The sequence below is a fragment of the Salvelinus sp. IW2-2015 genome, unplaced genomic scaffold (genome assembly GCF_002910315.2).
Source record: "Salvelinus sp. IW2-2015 unplaced genomic scaffold, ASM291031v2 Un_scaffold2504, whole genome shotgun sequence".
In the NCBI taxonomy this organism is placed as follows: Eukaryota; Metazoa; Chordata; class Actinopteri; order Salmoniformes; family Salmonidae; genus Salvelinus; species Salvelinus sp. IW2-2015.
The window spans coordinates 69,454-89,306 of NW_019943820.1; the positions used below are offsets into that span (position 1 = coordinate 69,454).

The following is a 19,853-nucleotide window of genomic DNA, read 5'->3' on the forward strand; positions in this document are numbered from 1 at the left end:
ACATGTAGATGTGTTGTTGTTGCTAGGGTTATGGTCTCATTGTGACATGTAGATGTGTTGTTGTTGCTAGGGGTTATGGTCTCATTGTGACATGTAGATGTGTTGTTGTTGCTAGGAGTTATGGTCTCATTGTGACATGTAGATGTGCTGTTGTTGCTAGGTGGAGTTATGGTCTCATATGTGACATGTTGATGTGTTGTTGTTGCTAGGAGTTATGGTCTCATTGTGACATGTAGATGTTTTGTTGTTGCTAGGGGTATGGTCTCATTGTGACATGTAGAGTGTTGTTGTTGCTAGGTGGAGTTATGGTCTCATTGTGACATGTGATGTGTTGTTGTTGCTAGGTTATGGTCTCATTTGGCATGTAGATGTGTTGTTGTTGCTAGGAGTTATGGTCTCATTGTGACATGTAGATGTGTTGTTGTTGCTAGGGGTTATGGTCTCATTGTGACATGTAGATGTGTTGTTGTTGCTAGGAGTTATGGTCTCATTGTGACATGTAGATGTGTTGTTGTTGCTAGGGGTTATGGTCTCATTGTGACATGTAGATGTGCTGTTGTGCTAGGTGGAGTTATGGTCTCATTGTGACATGTAGATGTGTTGTTGTTGCTAGGAGTTATGGTCTCATTGTGACATGTAGATGTGTTGTTGTTGCTAGGTGGAGTTATGGTCTCATTGTGACATGTAGATGTTTTGTTGTTGCTAGGTGTTATGGTCTCATTGTGACATGTAGATGTGTTGTTGTTGCTAGGTGGAGTTATGGTCTCATTGTGACATGTAGATGTGTTGTTGTTGCTAGGGTTATGGTCTCATTGTGACATGTAGATGTGTTGTTGTTGCTAGGGGTTATGGTCTCATTGTGACATGTAGATGTGTTGTTGTTGCTAGGAGTTATGGGCTCATTGTGACATGTAGATGTGTTGTTGTTGCTAGGTTATGGTCTCATTGTGACATGTAGATTGTGTTGTTGCTAGGAGTTATGGTCTCATTGTGACATGTAGATGTGTGTTGTTGCTAGGTGGGTTATGGTCTCATTGTGGACATGTAGATGTTTGTTGTTGCTAGGGTTATGGTCCATTGTGACATGTAGATGTTTTGTTGTTGCTAGGAGTTATGGTCTCATTGTGACATGTAGATGTGTTGTTGTTGCTAGGTGGAGTTATGGTCTCTTGTGACATGTAGATGTTGTGTTGTTGCTAGGGGTTATGGTCTCATTGTGACATGTAGATGTGTTGTGTTGTTGCTAGGTGGAGTTATGGTCTCATTGTGACATGTTAGATGTGTTGTTGTTGCTAGGTGGAGTTATGGTCTCATTGTGACATGTAGATGTGTTGTTGTTGCTAGGTGAGTTATGGTCTCATTGTGACATGTAGATGTGTTGTTGTTGCTAGGAGTTATGGTCTCATTGTGACATGTAGATGTGTTGTTGTTGCTAGGTGGAGTTATGTCTCATTGTGACATGTAGATGTGTTGTTGTTGCTAGGTGGAGTTATGGTCTCATTGTGACATGTTGATGTGTTGTTGTTGCTAGGTGGAGTTATGGTCTCATTGTGACATGTAGATGTGTTGTTGTTGCTAGGTGGAGTTATTCTCATTGTGACATGTAGATGTGTTGTTGTTGCTAGGTGGAGTTATGGTCTCATTGTGACATGTAGATGTGTTGTTGTTGCTAGGAGTTATGGTCTCATTGTGACATGTAGATGTGTTGTTGTTGCTAGGTGGAGTTATGGTCTCATTGTGACATTGTGATGTTTTGTTGTTGCTAGGTGGAGTCATGGTCTCATTGTGACATGTTGATGTGTTGTTGTTGCTAGGAGTTATGGTCTCATTGTGACATGTTATGTGTGTGTGTTGCTAGGGGCATGGTCTCATTGTGACATGTAGATGTGTTGTTGTTGCTAGGAGTTATGGTCTCATTGTGACATGTAGATGTGTTGTTGTTGCTAGGGGTTATGGTCTCATTGTGACATGTAGATGTGTTGTTGTTGCTAGGAGTTATGGTCTCATTGTGACATGTAGATGTGTTGTTGTTGGTAGGTGGAGTTATGGTCTCATTGTGACATGTTGATGTGTGTTGTTGCTAGGGGTTATGGTCTCATTGTGACATGTAGATGTGTTGTTGTTGCTAGGATTATGGTCTCATTGTGACATGTAGATGTGTTGTTGTTGCTAGGTGGAGTTATGGTCTCATTGTGACATGTTGATTTGTGTTGTTGCTAGGTGAGTTATGGTCTCATTGTGACATGTAGATGTTTTGTTGTTGCTAGGAGTTATGGTCTCATTGTGACATGTTGATGTGTTGTTGTTGCTAGGGGTCATGGTCTCATTGTGACATGTAGATGTGTTGTTGTTGCTAGGTGGAGTTATGGTCTCATTGTGACATGTAGATGTGTTGTTGTTGCTAGGAGTTATGGTCTCATTGTGACATGTAGATGTGTTGTTGTTGCTAGGTGGAGTTATGGTCTCATTGTGACATGTAGATGTGTTGTTGTTGCTAGGAGTTATGGTCTCATTGTGACATGTAGATGTGCTGTTGTTGCTAGGAGTTATGGTCTCATTTGACATGTTGATGTGTTGTTGTTGCTAGGGGTCATGGTCTCATTGTGACATGTAGATGTGTTGTTGTTGCTAGGTGGAGTTATGGTCTCATTTGACATGTAGATGTTGTTGTTTCTAGGAGTTATGGTCTCATTGTGACATGTAGATGTGTTGTTGTTGCTAGGTGGAGTTATGGTCTCATTGTGACATGTAGATGTTTTGTTGTTGCTAGGTGGAGTTATGGTCTCATTGTGACATGTTGATGTGTTGTTGTTGCTAGGAGTTATGGTCTCATTGTGACATTGTAGATGTGTTGTTGTTGCTAGGGGTTATGGTCTCATTGTGACATGTTGATGTTGTTGTTGTTGCTAGGGTATGGTCTCATTGTGACATGTTGATGTGTTGTTGTTGCTAGGAGTTATGGTCATTTGTGACATGTTGATGTGTTGTTGTTGCTAGGAGTTATGGTCTCATTGTGACATGTAGATGTGTTGTTGTTGCTAGGAGTTATGGTCTCATTGTGACATGTAGATGTGTTGTTGTTGCTAGGAGTTATGGTCTCATTGTGACATGTTGATGTTGTTGTTGTTGCTAGGAGTTATGGTCTCATTGTGACATGTGTATGTGTTGTTGTTGCTAGGTGGAGTTATGGTCTCATTGTGACATGTAGATGTGTTGTTGTTGCTAGGTGGAGTTATTGTCTCATTGTGACATGTAGATGTGTTGTTGTTGCTAGGAGTTATGGTCTCATTGTGACATGTAGATGTGTTGTTGTTGCTAGGTGGATTATGGTCTCATTGTGACATGTAGATGTGTTGTTGTTGCTAGGGGTTATGGTCTCATTGTGACATGTAGATGTGTTGTTGTTGCTAGGAGTTATGGTCTCATTGTGACATGTAGATGTGTTGTTGTTGCTAGGAGTTATGGTCTCATGTGTGACATGTAGATGTGTTGTTGTTGCTAGGAGTTATGGTCTCATTGTGCCTATCTAGACTCTTATTCCGGCACCTATACATGTGAAGATGCAAGAAAATAGTTTTTGAATGAATATCAAACGGTTAGCTTCTAATTCTCAGAGTAAAAAAATCTCTAAGGACACAATGCAAGTTTAACCAAGTGTATTCTGCCCAGAGGATCAATACAGCTGCATTAAACAAAACGTGTTCCATCACCACAAGTATATATTACTCCAAGTTAGGCACTCCTCCTTCTCTCCAATCCTTACATCTATTATGGTTTGACAGGAAGATTAAGTAATAGAGTAATAAACCATAATTTCTCCCTGAAGGGGATCTGGTCTGACCTCAGCCCCTCATTAGCCTAAACCACAGATGTCGATGCGTATCCCCTATAGCAATCCTATGACTTCTTCCCGTCCACCCAGCAAAGCCATCGGGTCAGAAATGGGCGTTACTGCCTTTTAGGGCAAGTTCTCTGGGCGTAACTAGTTACGAGGCAAGGTCTGGATTTGACTCAGATCCAATTTAGACAACTAACTTCACATTTCATCTTTACAAAAACATTCTCTTTGATCTGTACATTTTCCACACAACGTACAACTGTAAACAACAGGTACATATTAGGAAAACTCTTCAAGTTATAACGTCGTCATTTAACTTTTAATAAAATAACAAAAACGACATTCCTTTTCATATTCCATCTATCGTCATTACTGCCATTTTGGCTGACGAAACATATTGTCCCAAAGTCCATTTATTGCATGTTACTGTTCTGAGGTAGGTTCTCCGTAGGCGCATCATACGTTCCATTCCTCCACAGTGAGAGGACAAAGGGATTTTGTCTGCTGCCTTAAGATTATTTACAGTGGGCGTGAAGTGTCATAAACCCCCCCCCATCTCCATATCTCTCCCCCTCTGGTGGGTGTTGGAGAGATGTCTCTTGTAGGAGTGTGGTCCACGGTAACCTGACCCACAACAAGCCAGTCAGGACAGTCCCCCTCTGTGGGTGTGGGAGAGGTCTCTTGTAGGAGTGTGGTCCACGGTAACCTGACCCAAACAAGCCAGTCAGGACAGTCCCCCTCTGGTGGGTGTGGAGATGTCTCTTGTAGGAGTGTGGTCCACGGTAACCTGACCCAAACAAGCCAGTCAGGACAGTCCCCCTCTGGCGGGTGTGGGAGATGTCTCTTTAGGAGTGTGGTCCACGGTAACCTGACCCAACAAGCCAGTCAGGACAGTCCCCCTCTGGTGGGTGTGGGAGATGTCTCTTGTAGAGTGTGGTCCACGGTAACCTGACCCGAACAAGGCCAGTCAGGACAGTCCCCCTCTGGTGGGTGTGGGAGAGTGCTCTTGGTAGGAGTGTGGTCCACGGTAACCTGACCCAACAAGCCAGTCAGGACAGTCCCCCTCTGGTGGGTGTGGGAGATGTCTCTTGTAGGAGTGTGTCCACGGTAACCTGACCCAAACAAGCCAGTCAGGACAGCCCCCTCTGGTGGGTGTGGGAGATGTCTCTTGTAGGAGTGTGGTCCACGGTAACCTGACCCGAACAAGCCCAGTCAGGACAGTCCCCCTCTGGTGGGTGTGGGAGATGTCTCTTGTAGGAGTGTGGTCCACGGTAACCTGACCCGAACAAGCCAGTCAGGACAGTCCCCCTCTGGTGGGTGTGGAGATGTCTCTTGTAGAGAGTGTGGTCCACGGTAACCTGACCCGAACAAAGCCAGTCAGGACAGTCCCCCTCTGGTGGGTGTGGGAATGTCTCTTGTAGGAGTGTGGGTCCACGGTAACCTGACCCGAACAAGCCAGTCAGGACAGTCCCCCTCTGGTGGGTGTGGGAGATGTCTCTTGTAGGAGTGTGGTCCACGGTAACCTGACCCGAACAAGCCAGTCAGGACAGTCCCCCTCTGGTGGGTTAAACTTGGAAGGATTCTGCATGATGCAACCCACCATAAGAATGACCATCGATGTTCATGGGTGTGTGTGTGCGCCTACACGTCAGTCAAAGCAGTAGCTCTCCTCCCTCGTGCGCTATTACCTGGGGATTCAGCACTTCAGCCACCTGAGATTATGGTATCCTCGAGTCTGGCGAAGAGCTTGCAAGCCATCAGCTCTTGTAGATTCCGGCCCGGTACAGCTCGATTTCTCTTACGCGACTCCGTGATCTAGCTGCGCAAGATAATGAGTGGGAACACTCGAGGGCCAGCCAGGTAGCGACATGCTCGATTAAGAGCCCAGTTGAGCACTTGGCTTCTCAGCCATAATTTTATGAGAGTCCAGCGCTGTGAGCTCTTAACATGTCGTGCTTGAATAGGTGGATAACTTTATGATATGCTACCGGTACGTACGTGCCTATATCACCCTCTGCATAATTCATTTTTTATCGAGCCAGGGACAGAATGTTAAACCATGGATAATTTTCATTAAGAGCAACGGTATATCCCACACGGATAGCCTACCACCGTAATCATATATTTGAGCCACACTGGTTCATATCTCAGTTACCGTCCTATATGTGATCCTCCGCCTACAGATAGCAGCTCTATCCTCGGCATCTGTCCAGTCTAGAAATCGTCCTCCTCAGTATCTAACGAGGCGCTTTTCCGCCTTATCTTGAAGAGTAGGGTGGACATATAATAGGGGCGACTCCGTTGTGAAAATGGCACTTGTGTGGATATCGAACAACCCAGTTTGATGCGTCGTATGGTGGAGAACCGCACTACAGGAGCTGCAAACCTAGAGTAGAATTTCCGGGAGCAGCGCGCCCTGCTTTGAAATGTCTGGTGGCGGCATGCTGCGGGCTAGCCTGTGGCATCGGGAATCTCGCTATCATCGAGTCGGTCTATCTCTATCGCGTCAAGATGAGACATGACTTTCCGCTACTATGGACATTTGCTCATGGAGTCTAGCTGTTGTTCACTGGCGTCACCTACGTCGTAGCGAGTACTAGCTATATAAGCACACTTCAATAGTAGCTCTACTGCGTCCGCACGGATGTGTGTGATTGGCACTCGAGTATAAGATCCTCAACTTCAGTCTTTCCAGTCTCCACCCGGATGAAACCGTCTCTATCAGGACCTCATTCGAGCTCTGTCCGATATACCCACAACGACAAGTCGTGCCTCCTCAAAGTATTCTAAACACTCATTAGGTACTTACGGCGTGCGCTCGCACGTGTGTCATTCGCTCGCACCATTTGGCAAGACACTCAACTAGGTCTTCCGTCCCGGACGGTGATGCACATAGAATATAAAGACCTCATTGGTCTTCCGTCCCACGGGTAGACTCCGTACTGTCAAGAGAACTCCATGGCCTCCTCATATAGTTCCCTTCCGCTCCCCAACGGCCTGTACTTAGGAATCTTATTGCATTCAAGACTTCCACTATAGCCTCTTCTCACGTCCGCCCAGGCGGTGATCCTAAGTATGAGATGATCCGTGCATTAGAGTCCTATCCATTATGCACAGTAGTGCCACAGCCTGGTATGTAGATAGGCGTTCCACATCGCAAAGGAAAGGATGAAAGACCTTATGAGAGTTGTGTGTATTGAGCATACAGATTGGGAAAAAGCGAATTTAGCTCTGGAACAACGTCTGCGATGGATTTTTTGCGCGTCCAGTAGCATCGAACCATCCAACTAAGGAGTGCTGTCGAATATTCCAATTGCGACAGATATTCGCTCATCTACTTTGTCGGGAGTAAGATACGTATGCCAAGTGATATTGTCAGACGAGCACGCGTGGCTTTGGAGATTGTTCCTCGCTCGTTCTCGTCTTGGTGACATATGTACATTTTGTTATGAGGCTCCATCGCGGGGAAACACATGGCCAGCACATGAGGATGAGAGGCAAGCCATCTAAGCTGTTGGAGATTTAAAAGTGTCTACCTCTCTTATCTCAGCCTCTTGATGGAGGTAGTCATGTGCTTTTGCGTTTCCAAAACAGTAAGTGGCATAAGAAGGTGAGTCTGGCATAGTCTGAGTCAGTGCAGATTGCAGGTTCTGACAAAATCGTGTTTCACCGCCGTTTGCAGTGTGATAAGCATGCCAGCCACTTCTGTGAACTGGATTGTCTGGTTGCCCAGGGCTGAAATTGAAGCGCGTTTGCATGGAATGTCATTGTGCCATACCATCCCACACTAGCTTGCAAGTGGTTCTAGATACGCTGAAGAATAGCCATCAACAAATACCATCGGCATGCCAAGACACACATTCTCTTCGAAAGTAGTGATGGTTCGAAGGCATGCGGAGCTTATGTCACGCAGGGGTGATTCTAGGTCGGTTTCCATCATCACCACAGCCGTTGCACAGAGTGAAAACACAACCGCCCAAGCTCTCAAACAATCGAGCTCGTTCCGGGCTCTAAAATCGAGCTGTCCGGGCTCTAAAATCGAGCTGTCCGGGCTCTAAAATCGAGCTGTCCGGGCTCTAAAATCGAGCTGTCCGGGCTCTTACATCGAGCTGTCCGGGCTCTTACATCGAGCTGTCCGGGCTCTAAAATCGAGCTGTCCGGGCTCTTAAAAGCGATGCTTGCAAGCTCTCGAGATCGACAAACCAACGTGGGCAGTAGGGCCCAAGTCGTTGATGAAGTTGGGACACATGTTTGACAGAAACAGTTGTTTGAATGGTAATAGGTCTTCCATTCCTGTTTCAGTGAGCATGCCAAAGTAAGCTGAACGAAGCCGGTGATAGTAGGCTTGTGGGCGTTCATTTCGAGCTTGTTTGATATTGTTAGCCAACGAGCTGTCGTGTTTGCGAGGCGCAGAACCACTGAATTCTATTTTCAAAACCGTGGCAAGTTTAGCGTAGTCGTTTGCACGTGTTGCTCTTGTAGACGGATGAACCTTGTCACGTGTCTGTTGGACGTTCGCTTCAACAGGTAGAGCCTGTTGGACCAGAAGGAGAAATAGGAGATGCAGCTATTTGAGCTATTGAGTGTCTGTGGGTGACAGAGAGGACACGGAGTTAGGCTGCTCGATTATTCGAAATTGCGATATTGACATTTTTAAATGCCACTGTAGCCGTCTGTATCGCCCTTTTCATTTTTTTTAAACTTCTGAATTATTTATTATTTTTACTGCTTCAATATCCCTCACACACCAAGCCCCGCCCCCCTGTCACTCAAACAGGCAGTTCCTTCTGCTCCATCTTTACTCTGCATGCTTTGACCAAACAGAATGCAGTCAAGATTGTACCAAACAAGAAAGACACAGCTTTCCACTTTGCTTCTTAATATACTGTATATACTGAACAGAAATATAAACGCAACATGCAACAATTTTATCTATTTTTACTGAGTTACATTTCATATACGGAAATCAGTCAATTTAAATAAATGTATTAGGCCCTAATCTATGGATTTCACATGACTGGGCAGGGGCACAGCCATGGATGGGCCTGGGAGGGCATAGGCCCACCCACTGGGGAGCCAGGCCCAGCCAATAAGAATGACTTTTTTTCCCCACAAGGGCTTTATTACAGACAGAAATACTCCTCAGTTTCATCAGTTGTCTGGGTGGCTGGTCTCAGACAATCCTTCAGCTGAAGAAGCCAGATGGGGAGGTCCTGGGCTGGCGTGGTTACACGTGGTCTGCGGTTGTGAGGCCGGTTGGACGAACTGCCAAATTCTCTGAAACGATGTTGGAGGTGACTTATGGAAGAGAAATTAACATTCAATTCTTTGGCAACAGCTCTGGTGGACATTCCTTCAGTCAGCATGCCAATTGCACGCACCATCAAAACCTGAGACATCTGTGGCATTGTGTTGTGTGACAAAACTTCACATTTTAGAGTGGACTTTTATTTGTTTAATCAGCTTCTTGATTTGCCACACCTGTCAGGTGGATGAATTATCTTGGCAAAGGAGAAATGCTCACTAACGGGGAAGTAAACAAATTTGTGCACAAAATGTGAGAGAAATAAGCTTTTTGTGCAGTATCAAAAATGTCTGGGATCTTTTATTTCAGCTCATGAAACATGAGACCAACACTTTACATGTTGCGTTTATATTCTTGTTCAGCATAAATCCACGTTTTCTATATTATACTATCCGTTTGTTGTTAGCAGCATTGTTTGTGCAACAGCTTGTTCTTAATCTGTCAGGAAAAGGCAGAGAATATTCTAAAACATTTGTCTGAATGTAGCTACCTATCTAATTATCGTCCCCTGTGAAACACTGACAAACACGTTGGTTCCTACTCTGTCACAACCACCTCCCTTACTTTTTTTTTTATCATGCCAAACAAAACTGCATTCCAAGTGTCCTCTATATTCCAACCATACAATTACAGTATCTATCTATCTATCCTATTTCTGTGATTCCAACAGTTTACCCAAGTGTTTTGATCTATAATTTATTTGATTTATAATCTATATAATATTTGGCCGATGTCATGCAGCCATAACATAGAGGACTGAGGTCAAATACGGAGTACTTATATTTGTCCTGTTTCACTGCATGTACAAGTGGGTAGTGTGGGTAGTGTGGGTAGTGTGGGTAGTGTGGGTAGTGTGTGTGTGTGTGGTGTGTGTGTGTGTGTGTGTGTGTGGTGTGTGGTGTGTGTGTGTGTGTGTGTGTGTGTGTGTGACGTGTTGTGAACTATTCTTGTGGGACCAGAAGTCCCTACAAGAATAGTAAACAAAGTAAAAATTGACCAACTGGGACATTTTGTTAGTCCCCACCAAGGTCAAATGCTATTTCTAGGGGGTTTAGGGTTAAGGTTAGAATTAGTGTTAGGGTTAGAATTAAGTTAAATATTAAGGTTAGGAGCTAGGGTTAGTTGTAGGGTTAGGGTTAGGATAAAGTTTAGGTTTTTGGGTTAAGGTTAGGGTTAGGGTAAGAGTACGGGTTAGGGTTGGGTTAGTGGGTTAGGGGTTAGGGAAAATAGGATTTTGAATGGGACTGAATTGTATGTCCCCCAGAGTTAGCGTGACAAGACTGTGTGTGGTGTGTGTGTGTGTGTGTGTGTGTGTTGTGTGTGTGTGTGTGTGTGGTGTGTTGTGTGTGTGTGTGGTGTGTGTGTGTGTGTGTGGTGTGAATTGGAATTGTTGTTTAATGCATATCCCAACTCCCCCTGAGACACCCGGAGAGGGTATTCAAGAAGCTGATTAAAACAGCATGATCGTTACACAGCTTCATCTTGTGACTATCATTAAATGTGAAGACTGTTATTTTATCAAACCAATTCTCTGTGTAATTATTATTATTACACGATTAAACTAATCATGTAAACTTTAACTAGGAAGTTAAGTGTTTATAGAGTCTCTATTTCCCGAATCGACTCTTCAGATATTTTCATATCTTATCGAGTACAGTCTTGTATTATTATTACCTCATTCAGTTCTCATTACTGAACGTCGTAACCCCGTGGATATCTGCCACGAACCCCTACGCTAAATCATGAATCAGATTGACGGTGACCCTGGAGCAATTTGGGTTTAAGTACCTTGCTCAAGAGCAGATCACCAGATTTTCACCTTGTCGGCTTGGGGATTCGAATTAGCGACATTGGGATTACTGGCCCAACGCTCTAACCTAGGCTACTGCCCAGCGTCTACCGCTAGGCTACCTGCCAGCGCTCTAACCGCTAGGTTACCTGCTTGCGCTCTAACCGCTAGGTTACCTGCCTTGCGCTCTAACCGCTAGGTACCTGCCTTGCGCTCTAACCGCTAGGGCTACCTGCCCAGCGCTCTAACCGGCTAGGCTTACCTGCCCACGCTCTAACCGCTAGTTACCTGCCCAACGCTCTAACCGCTAGGCTACCTGCCCAGCGCTCTAACCGCTAGGCTACCTGCCCACGCGTCTAACCGCTAGGCTACCTGCCCAGCGCTCTAACCGCTAGGCTACCTGCCCACGCTCTAACCTGAACTACCTGCCCAGCGCTCTAACCGCTAGGTTACCTGCCCAACGCTCTAACCGCTAGGCTACCTGCCCAGCGCTCTAACCGCTAGGTTACCTGCCCAGCGCTCTAACGCTAGACTACTGCCCAGCGCTCTAACCGCTAGACTACCTGCCCAACGCTCTAACCGCTAGGCTACCTGCCCAGCGCTCTAACCGCTAGACTACCTGCCCAACGCTCTAACCACTAGGCTACCTGCCCAGCGCTCTAACCGCTAGGCTACCTGCCCAACGCTTTAACCGCTAGGCTACTGCCAAGCGCTCTAACCGCTAGGTTACCTGCCCAGCGCTCTAACCGCTAGGCTACCTGCCAAGCGCTCTATAACCGCTAGGTTACCTGCCCACGCTCTAACCGCTAGGCTACATGCCCAGCGCTCTAACCGCTAGGCTAATGCCCAGCGCTCTAACCGCTAGGTTACCTGCCCAGGCTCTAACCGCTAGGTTACCTGCCCAGCGCTCTAACCGCTAGGCTACCTGCCCACGCCTAACCGCTAGGTTACCTGCCCAGCGCTCTAACCGCTAGCTACCTGCCCAGCGCTCTAACCGCTAGTCTACCTGCCCAGCCGCTCTAACCGCTAGGCTACCTGCCCAGCGCTCTAACCGCTAGGCTACCTGCCCAACGCTCTACCTGCTACGGCTACCTGCCCAACGCTCTAACCGCTAGGCTACCTGCCCAACGCTCTAACCGCTAGGCTACCTGCCCAGCGCTCTAACCGCTAGGCTACCTGCCCAGCGCTCTAACCGCTAGGCTACCTGCCCAGCGCTCTAACCGCTAGACTACCTGCCCAACGCTCTAACCGCTAGGCTACCTGCCCAGCGCTCTAACCGCTAGCTACCTGCCCAACGCTCTAACCGCTAGGCTACCTGCCCGCGCTCTAACCGCTAGGCTACCTGCCCAACGCTTAACCGCTAGGCTACATGCCAAGCGCTCTAACCGCTAGGCTTACCTGCCCAGCGCTCTAACCGCTAGGCTACCTGCCAAGCGCTCTAACCGCTAGGTTACCTGCCCAACGCTCTACCGTAGCTATCCCAGCGCCTAACCGCTAGGTCTACTGCCCAGCGCTCTAACCGCTAGGTTACCTGCCCACGCTCTAACCGCTAGGGTTACCTGCCAGCGCTCTAACCGCTAGGTTACCTGCCCAGCGCTCTAACCGCTAGGTTACCTGCCCAGCGCTCTAAACCGCTAGGCTACCTGCCCAACGCTCTAACCGCTAGGTTACCTGCCCAGGCTCTACCGCTAGGCTACCTGCCCAGCGCTCTAACCGCTAGGCTACGCTGCCCAGGCGCTCTAACCGCTAGGCTACCTGCCCAACGCTCTAACTGCTAGCTACGCCAGCGCTCTAACCGCTGGCTACCTGCCCAACGCTCTAACCGCTAGGCTACCTGCCCACGCTCTAACCGCTAGGCTACCTGCCAACAGCGCTCTAACGCTAGGCTACCTGCCCAGCGCTTAACCGCTAGGCTACTGCCCAACGCTCTAACGCGCTAGGTACCTGCCCAGCGCTCTAACGCGCTAGGCTACCTGCCCAGCGCTCTAACCGCTAGGTGGCTAACCTGCCCAACCTCTAACCGCTAGGCTACCTGCCCAGCGCTCTAACCGCTAGCTACCTGCCCAACGCTCTAACCGCTAGGCTACATGCCCAACGCTGCTAACCGCTAGGCTACATGCCCAACGCTGCTAACCGCTAGGCTACCTGCCCAACGCTCTAATCCGCCGTAGGCTACCTGCCCAGCGCTCTAACCGCTAGGCTACATGCCCAACGCTCTAACCGCTAGGCTACATGCCCAACGCTCTAACCGCTAGGCTACATGCCCAACGCTCTAACCGCTAGGCTACATGCTGTGGTTTATCTGATGTTAATGAACTGTGGAGTGCTCTGCTCCTCAGAGGTAGAACTAATGATCTCCATCATGGAAAATACACCTAGACTGTTCTCTCTGCTGCCGCACGGCAAGCGGTACCGATTCACCAAATCTGGAACCAACAGGACCCTGAACAGCTTCTACCCCCAAGTCATAAGACTGTTAAATAGTTAGTCCAGTTGCTATTTGGTTGACTATTTAACCATCTGCATTGACCCTTTTTGCGTTAAACTTTTTTGACTCATCACATACACTGCTGTTACTGTTTATAATCTATCCTGTTGCCTAGTCACTCTTTTCCTAATTATATATACTGTACATATCTACCTAACTTACCTTGTACCCTTACACATTGACTTGGTCCTGGTACCCTGTGTACATAACTAGGCTATCATTACTCATCGTGTATTTATTATTACTTTTTATTATTAGGTGTTATTATATTTATCTATTTTCTTCCTCTCTGCATTGTTTTATTAAATTAAATGAAATTAGCCTTTTTTCTCCCCAGTTTCATGATATCCAATTGGTAGTTAGTTTTGTCCCATCGCTGCAACTCCCGTACGGACTGGGGAGGCGAAGGTCGAGACACATGCTTCCTCCGAAACACGACCCTGCCAAGCCGCACTGCTTCTTGACACACTGCTCGCTTAACCCGGATGCCAGCTGCACCAATGTGTCAGAGGAAAGACTGTACACCTTGCGACCGTGAGCATGCTTCTGACACGGGACAAGGACAAATCCTCCCCTAACCCGGATAACGCTGGGCCAATTGTGCGCCTCGTCGTGGGTCTCCCAGTCGCGGGCCAGCTGCGACACAGCCCAGGATCGCACCCGGGTCTGTAGTGACGCCTCACTGCGATGCAGTGCCTTAGACCGTTGTGCCACTCCGGAGGCCTCACTCTGCATTGTTGTCAAATAGAATGGTACACCACCACTCTCTAAGTATTCAGTCATAATTAGCGGTATAAAAACCATGTAGTAATCACGCTGTGCTGTGATAATAAACCTGTTTCAATATGTCCTCAGGATTTTGTCCCCCTGTATCAAGACTTTGAGAACTTCTACACCCGTAACCTGTACATGAGAGTAAGAGACAACTGGAACAGACCAATCAGCAGTCTACCTGGCCCGGTGTTTGACGTGATGGAGAGGGTGTCCCCAGACTACAACTGGACATTCAGGTACTGACACATATTCACCTTGAATCCCAAATCAACCCCTACTGCATAGGCACTGAGATGACGTATTCGTGGCAGCAATATGGTGGTAGCTACATGGCGCCTTCTGAAAGATTTATATGGTTGTAGCTATATTAGCTACATGGTGGTAGCTACATGGTGGTAGCTATATTAGCTACATGTGGGTAGCTATATTAGCTACATGGGGGTAGCTAAATGGTGGTAGCTATATTAGCTACATGGTGGTAGCTACATTAGCTGCATGGTGGTAGCTATATTAGCTGCATGGTGGTAGCTATATTGGCTACATGGTGGTGGCTATATTAGCTGCATGGTGGTGGCTACATAGTGGTGACTATATTGGCTACATGGTGGTGGCTATATTAGCTGCATGGTGCTGGCTATATTGGCTACATGGTGGTGGCTATATTGGCTACATGGTGCTGGCTATATTGGCTACATGGTGCTGGCTATATTGGCTACATGGTGGTGGCTATAATTAAGCTCTGTCATGGTGGTGGCTACATAGTGGTGACTATATTGGCTACATGGTGGTGCTATATTAGCTGCATGGTGGTGGCTACATAGTGGTGACATAATTGGCTACATGGTGCTGGCTATATTGGGCTACATGGTGGTGGCTATATTGGCTACATGGTGGTGGCTATATGGCTACATGGTGGTGGCTATAATTGGCTACATGTGGGTGCTATATTGGCTACATGGTGGTGGCTATATTGGCTTACATGGTGGTGGCTATATTGGCTACATGGTGGTGGCTATATTAGCTACATGGTGGTGGCTATATTGTGGTGGCTACATGCTGGTAGCTACATGGTGGTAGCTATTTTAGCTACATGGTGGTAGCTATATTAGCTGCATGGTGGTGGCTACATAGTGGTGACTATATTGGCTACATGGTGGTGGCTATTTTAGCTACATGGTGGTGGCTACATGGTGGTGGCTATATTAGCTACATGGTGGTAGCTACATGGTGGTAGCTATATTTGCTACATGGTGGTAGCTACATGGTGGTAGCTATATTTGCTACATGGTGGTAGCTATATTTGCTACATGGTGGTAGCTATATTTGCTACATGGTGGTAGCTATATTAGCTACATGGTGGTAGCTACATGGTGGTAGCTATATTAGCTACAGTTGAAGTCGGAAGTGTACATACACCTTAGCCAAATACATTTAAACTCAGTTTTTCACACTTCCTGACATTTAATCCTAGTAAAAATTCCCTGTTGTAGGTCAGTTAGGATCACCACTTTATTTTAAGAATGTGAAATGTCAGAATAATAGTAGAGAGAATAATTTATTTCAGCTTTTATTTCTTTCATCACATTCCCAGTGGGTCAGACGTTTACATACACTCAGAGACCGGTGTGTCTGTTGTCCCTTGTGTCTGTACTCTTGTAGAATACTGGTTGAGGGGTGTAGATGATGTAGTTAATTATTCCTTGCCACCTGAACATTCGACCACCCATCAGAGATGATTGCAATACAGTCTGCTTTCTCTATGATTTGCTTGACCTTCACTTGAACTCTGTTGAACTCTGCATCCAGCAAATTAGTAGATGAAGCATGTCTGGTTGGAGGGGTCTATGCTGGGGGAAGAACATTCAGAAATCTCTTCCAATACACATTGCCTGTGAGCACCAGAGGTGAACCAGTTGCATACACAGCTTGAGCAAGACATTCATCAGCATTTCTCGGACTACGTTTCTCTATTCAGTGAAAAAAACTTCTGATTCCAGGAAGACCGTGAGCTGTTGCTATCGATAAGGTGTCTGATTCATCATTTTCAGGGACTTTTGTCAGAGGTTGCTTATTGTGAACGATGAGGGAACTTTATGCACTTGGCCAGATGATGCTGCATCTTTGTTCCATTCATCACATATGATTTGGCAAATGTACACAGCTTTTCCTTCTACGTTAGCTGCAGAGAAATGTCTCCACACATCAGATAGTGCCCGTGGCATTTTCCTGTAAAGATTAGAAATAAATGGTTAAGCAGTTAGATTTAACAACTCCTTTTGTAAGATAAATTTTTTAAAATGAAACATGTATGGAAACAGGTGAATTAACACTCCTCAGTTAGCAGGCTCAAGAAAGCTAAAACCCACATAGTAGCAAAAACTAACTAGCAGAAATTGTTAACAAGTTAGAAATTATTTAAACACACTTTGCTGTAGGCTACTATTTACTAGTTAACAAAAAATCATGTGTGTCATATAAAGTATATTCACCCCACCCAGTATCGTAATCAAAACTTACCAGAAAGCATGTAGTCCTTGGCTCAGACAGTGTAGTAGTGTGGCCTCAATAGCATATCATTCGTGTGCAAGATCTTGAGAATCAGCTGTACATGTGATGGAAGAATGCACTGTGCATGCAGAGGGTTGCAATTCCATTGAATTGGGGATAGTGTAACCAAAATATGCCACAAGACCTAGAATTGCCTTATGTTTATCCCACACAAAAAAAATTCATTGTTGTAAGTAATTCTTTTTTGATGAATTTAAGCAATATTCCCAAAATTCCAGGCCTTAACTTTCCATGGAAAATTTCTGGAAATTTCCCGGAAAGCTTCCGACCATTTGCAACCCAATTGGTGTTTACTGGTAGACTCGGGGGGAATAATAGCTTATTGTATTATGTTGTAGGTTGGTTCCCACTAATACTGTGTAATTCAGTTAGGTTGTTTGTGAGTGAGTGTGTGTGTGTGCATTTATGCGTTTGTATCTCAGACATGCATGTGTGAAACAAAATTGATAGAAACAGGATATAAAGTGATTAGTGCATGTTAACCCGACAGATAAAGGATGTACAGGAAAACCCATAGACAACGTGACCAACATGGGTTTAACATGATGAAACGATCTGTGTGTTTTCAGGTTAACAGGGAAGACCATAGAAAACGTGATCAACATGGGTTCCTATAATTACCTGGGTTTCGCTGAGAACGACTCTGATTTTATGAAGACTGTGGCAGACAGAACCCAGCAGTATGGCCTCGGGGTCTGCAGCACACGACAGGAAATGGGTGAGTTTGTGTGTGTGTAGGGGGAGTGTGTTTGTGTGTGTGTGGTGGAGGGTGGGGCTGTTTTGTGGGCACTTTTAGGTGTTTGAAAGAGGGAGGAGGGAGCTCTTCCCCCCTCAATTTAAAATAGGTCAGAACTGAACTGGTCAAAGGTCTCTGGTCTAAAGTAGTGCACTATGTAGGGAATAGGGTGTCATTGGACTCTGGTCTAAAGTAGTGCTCTTATGTAGGAAATAGGGTGTCATTTTGATCTTGGCCCATCTCTTTTATCTCACGTCATTTATTATATTTCTCAGGAATTATACCGGCAGAGTCTTTAATTAACTTGGTGGCGGCTGCAGCGTTGAATGAATTATTCAATCCCTGTTAAAATATGTACAGTATGTAGCATAAGCCTGGATCATTACCTACCACACTGTGTGTGGCAGCAGAGAGGAAATGCTGTCAGATGTTATACTGTAAGGATCGGGCCCTTTTTTTCAATGACATACCCATATCTAACTACCTGTAGCTCAGGACCTGAAGCAAGGATATGCATATTATTGGTACCATTTGAAAGGAAACACTTTGAAGTTTGTGGAAATGTGAAATTAATGTAGGAGAATATCACACATTAGATAAAAGACAAAACAAACAAAAAAACATGCTTTTTCTATTTATTTTTTTGTTTCATTTTTTATTATACATTATACAACTTCTTAAGGCTAGGGGGCAGTATTTTGATGTCCGAATGAAAAGCGTGCCCAAGGTAAACTGCCTGCTACTCAGGCCCAGATGCTAGGATTTGCGTATTATTAATATATTTAGATAGAAAACACTCTGAAGTTTCTAAAACTGTTTGAATAATGTCTGTGAGTATAACAGAACTGATTTGGCAGGTGAAACCCCGAGCACAATCCATCCAGGGACGTCAACAGTCTTTAGAAATTGGTTGATGTTTTTCTTTTGAGAAATTAAGAAGTAGCCCTGTTATTTCCATGTGTCACTCAGAGGGACTCAAGTCTTTTGGTGGCGCGACCTGGAACGTGCTTCACATTGTTTTCGTCCGGTATTGAACACAGTTTATCCCGTCTTAAATTGTATCGATTTTTTACGTTTTAGGATACTGAAGGTTGGATTAGGAAAGTTGTTTGAAATGTTTGGACCAAGTTTACAGATAACTTATTAGATACTTTGTAGGCATGTTGGGCGTGTTGAACCCGGTGTATTTCTGATTCTCTTTTTTTAATCCATTCTAAAATAAGGATGTAACATAACTACAACAAAATGTGGAAGAAGTCAAGGGGTCTGAATACTGTAAAATATATGAACTCACCGTACTGTAAGTCATTCTGGATAAAAGTGTCTGCTAGATGGCATATGTAAAAATAGCTCAAATCATTTTTGGTTTCTATTTATTTGAGTTATGAATTATACTCCCGGTAAACCCCGTTTTGGAGGCAGAGGGGGTGTGGAAAAGAGCGGTGTTATTGGGGCCCTCATTTTGAACAACCTCTCTGAGATGTGGAAAGCAGGAAGAGTAGCTGCCTCTTCTGCAAATGCTAATGGGGATCCTAATAAACAAATAAAATGAGGATGAGGTTTTGTTATAAAGCTTGGCTCTCATTTTTGCACAGCCATTAAAGAGGAGTGGGACAACATTCCACAGGCCACAATCAGCAGCCTGATCAACTCAATGTGAAGGAGATGTGTGGAGCTGCATGAGGCAAATGGTGGTCACAACAGATACCGACTGGTTTTCTGATCTACGCCCCTACTTTATTTTTTATTTTTTAAAGGTACCTGACCTACAGATGCATATCTGTATTCCCAGTCATGTGAAATCCATAGATTAGGGTTTGATGAATTTATTCAACTGACTGATTTCCTTATGAACTGTAACTCAGTAAAGTCTTTGAAATTGTTGCATGTTGTGTTTTTTATTTATTTTTATTCAGTTTGCTACAGCAGGAAAACAATCCTGCTGTAACAGGACGTAAATGATTATGTGGATTATAATTAATGCGTGTTTTTGTAGGGGTTGCTAAATGTATCTTTAGGACAAATCAAGTCTGACATTTTTTATAAGCGGAAATTACAAACTTAAGAAGCCTTTTTTAAAACACAAATACTCTACAAGTTTGCATTTCCTGCCGTGCAGGAAAATTCTCAGCAACAAGAGTGTTCAAATCAAGATCCTACATCTGTCCATGATGCGTCAAGCATGGACAGGATATCACCTGGGACTCGAAGTGTCTCCTGCATTTGATGAACGTGTTATTGAACTGTCCAAAACATTTGGAAGACCTAGAGCTGATCGTAGAGCTATTATGATGCGTTGACCTTGGTCCTGGAACTGATATATTACCTGGGACTTAAAAGGGATACGTCACTCTA

The 19,853-nt window shown here is 45.3% G+C and overlaps 1 protein-coding gene across 1 annotated transcript in view; it reads left to right on the forward strand.

Annotated features, from left to right (window-relative positions):
- Positions 1–19,853, forward strand: part of LOC112074125 (serine palmitoyltransferase 3-like) — a 41,546-nt gene that overhangs the window by 13,811 nt on the left and 7,882 nt on the right. Inside the window, exons 3-4 of the mRNA XM_070440393.1 lie at positions 14,276–14,430; positions 17,332–17,480. Coding sequence (XP_070296494.1) covers positions 14,276–14,430; positions 17,332–17,480 — 304 coding nt within the window. The remainder of the gene's footprint in view (positions 1–14,275; positions 14,431–17,331; positions 17,481–19,853) is intronic.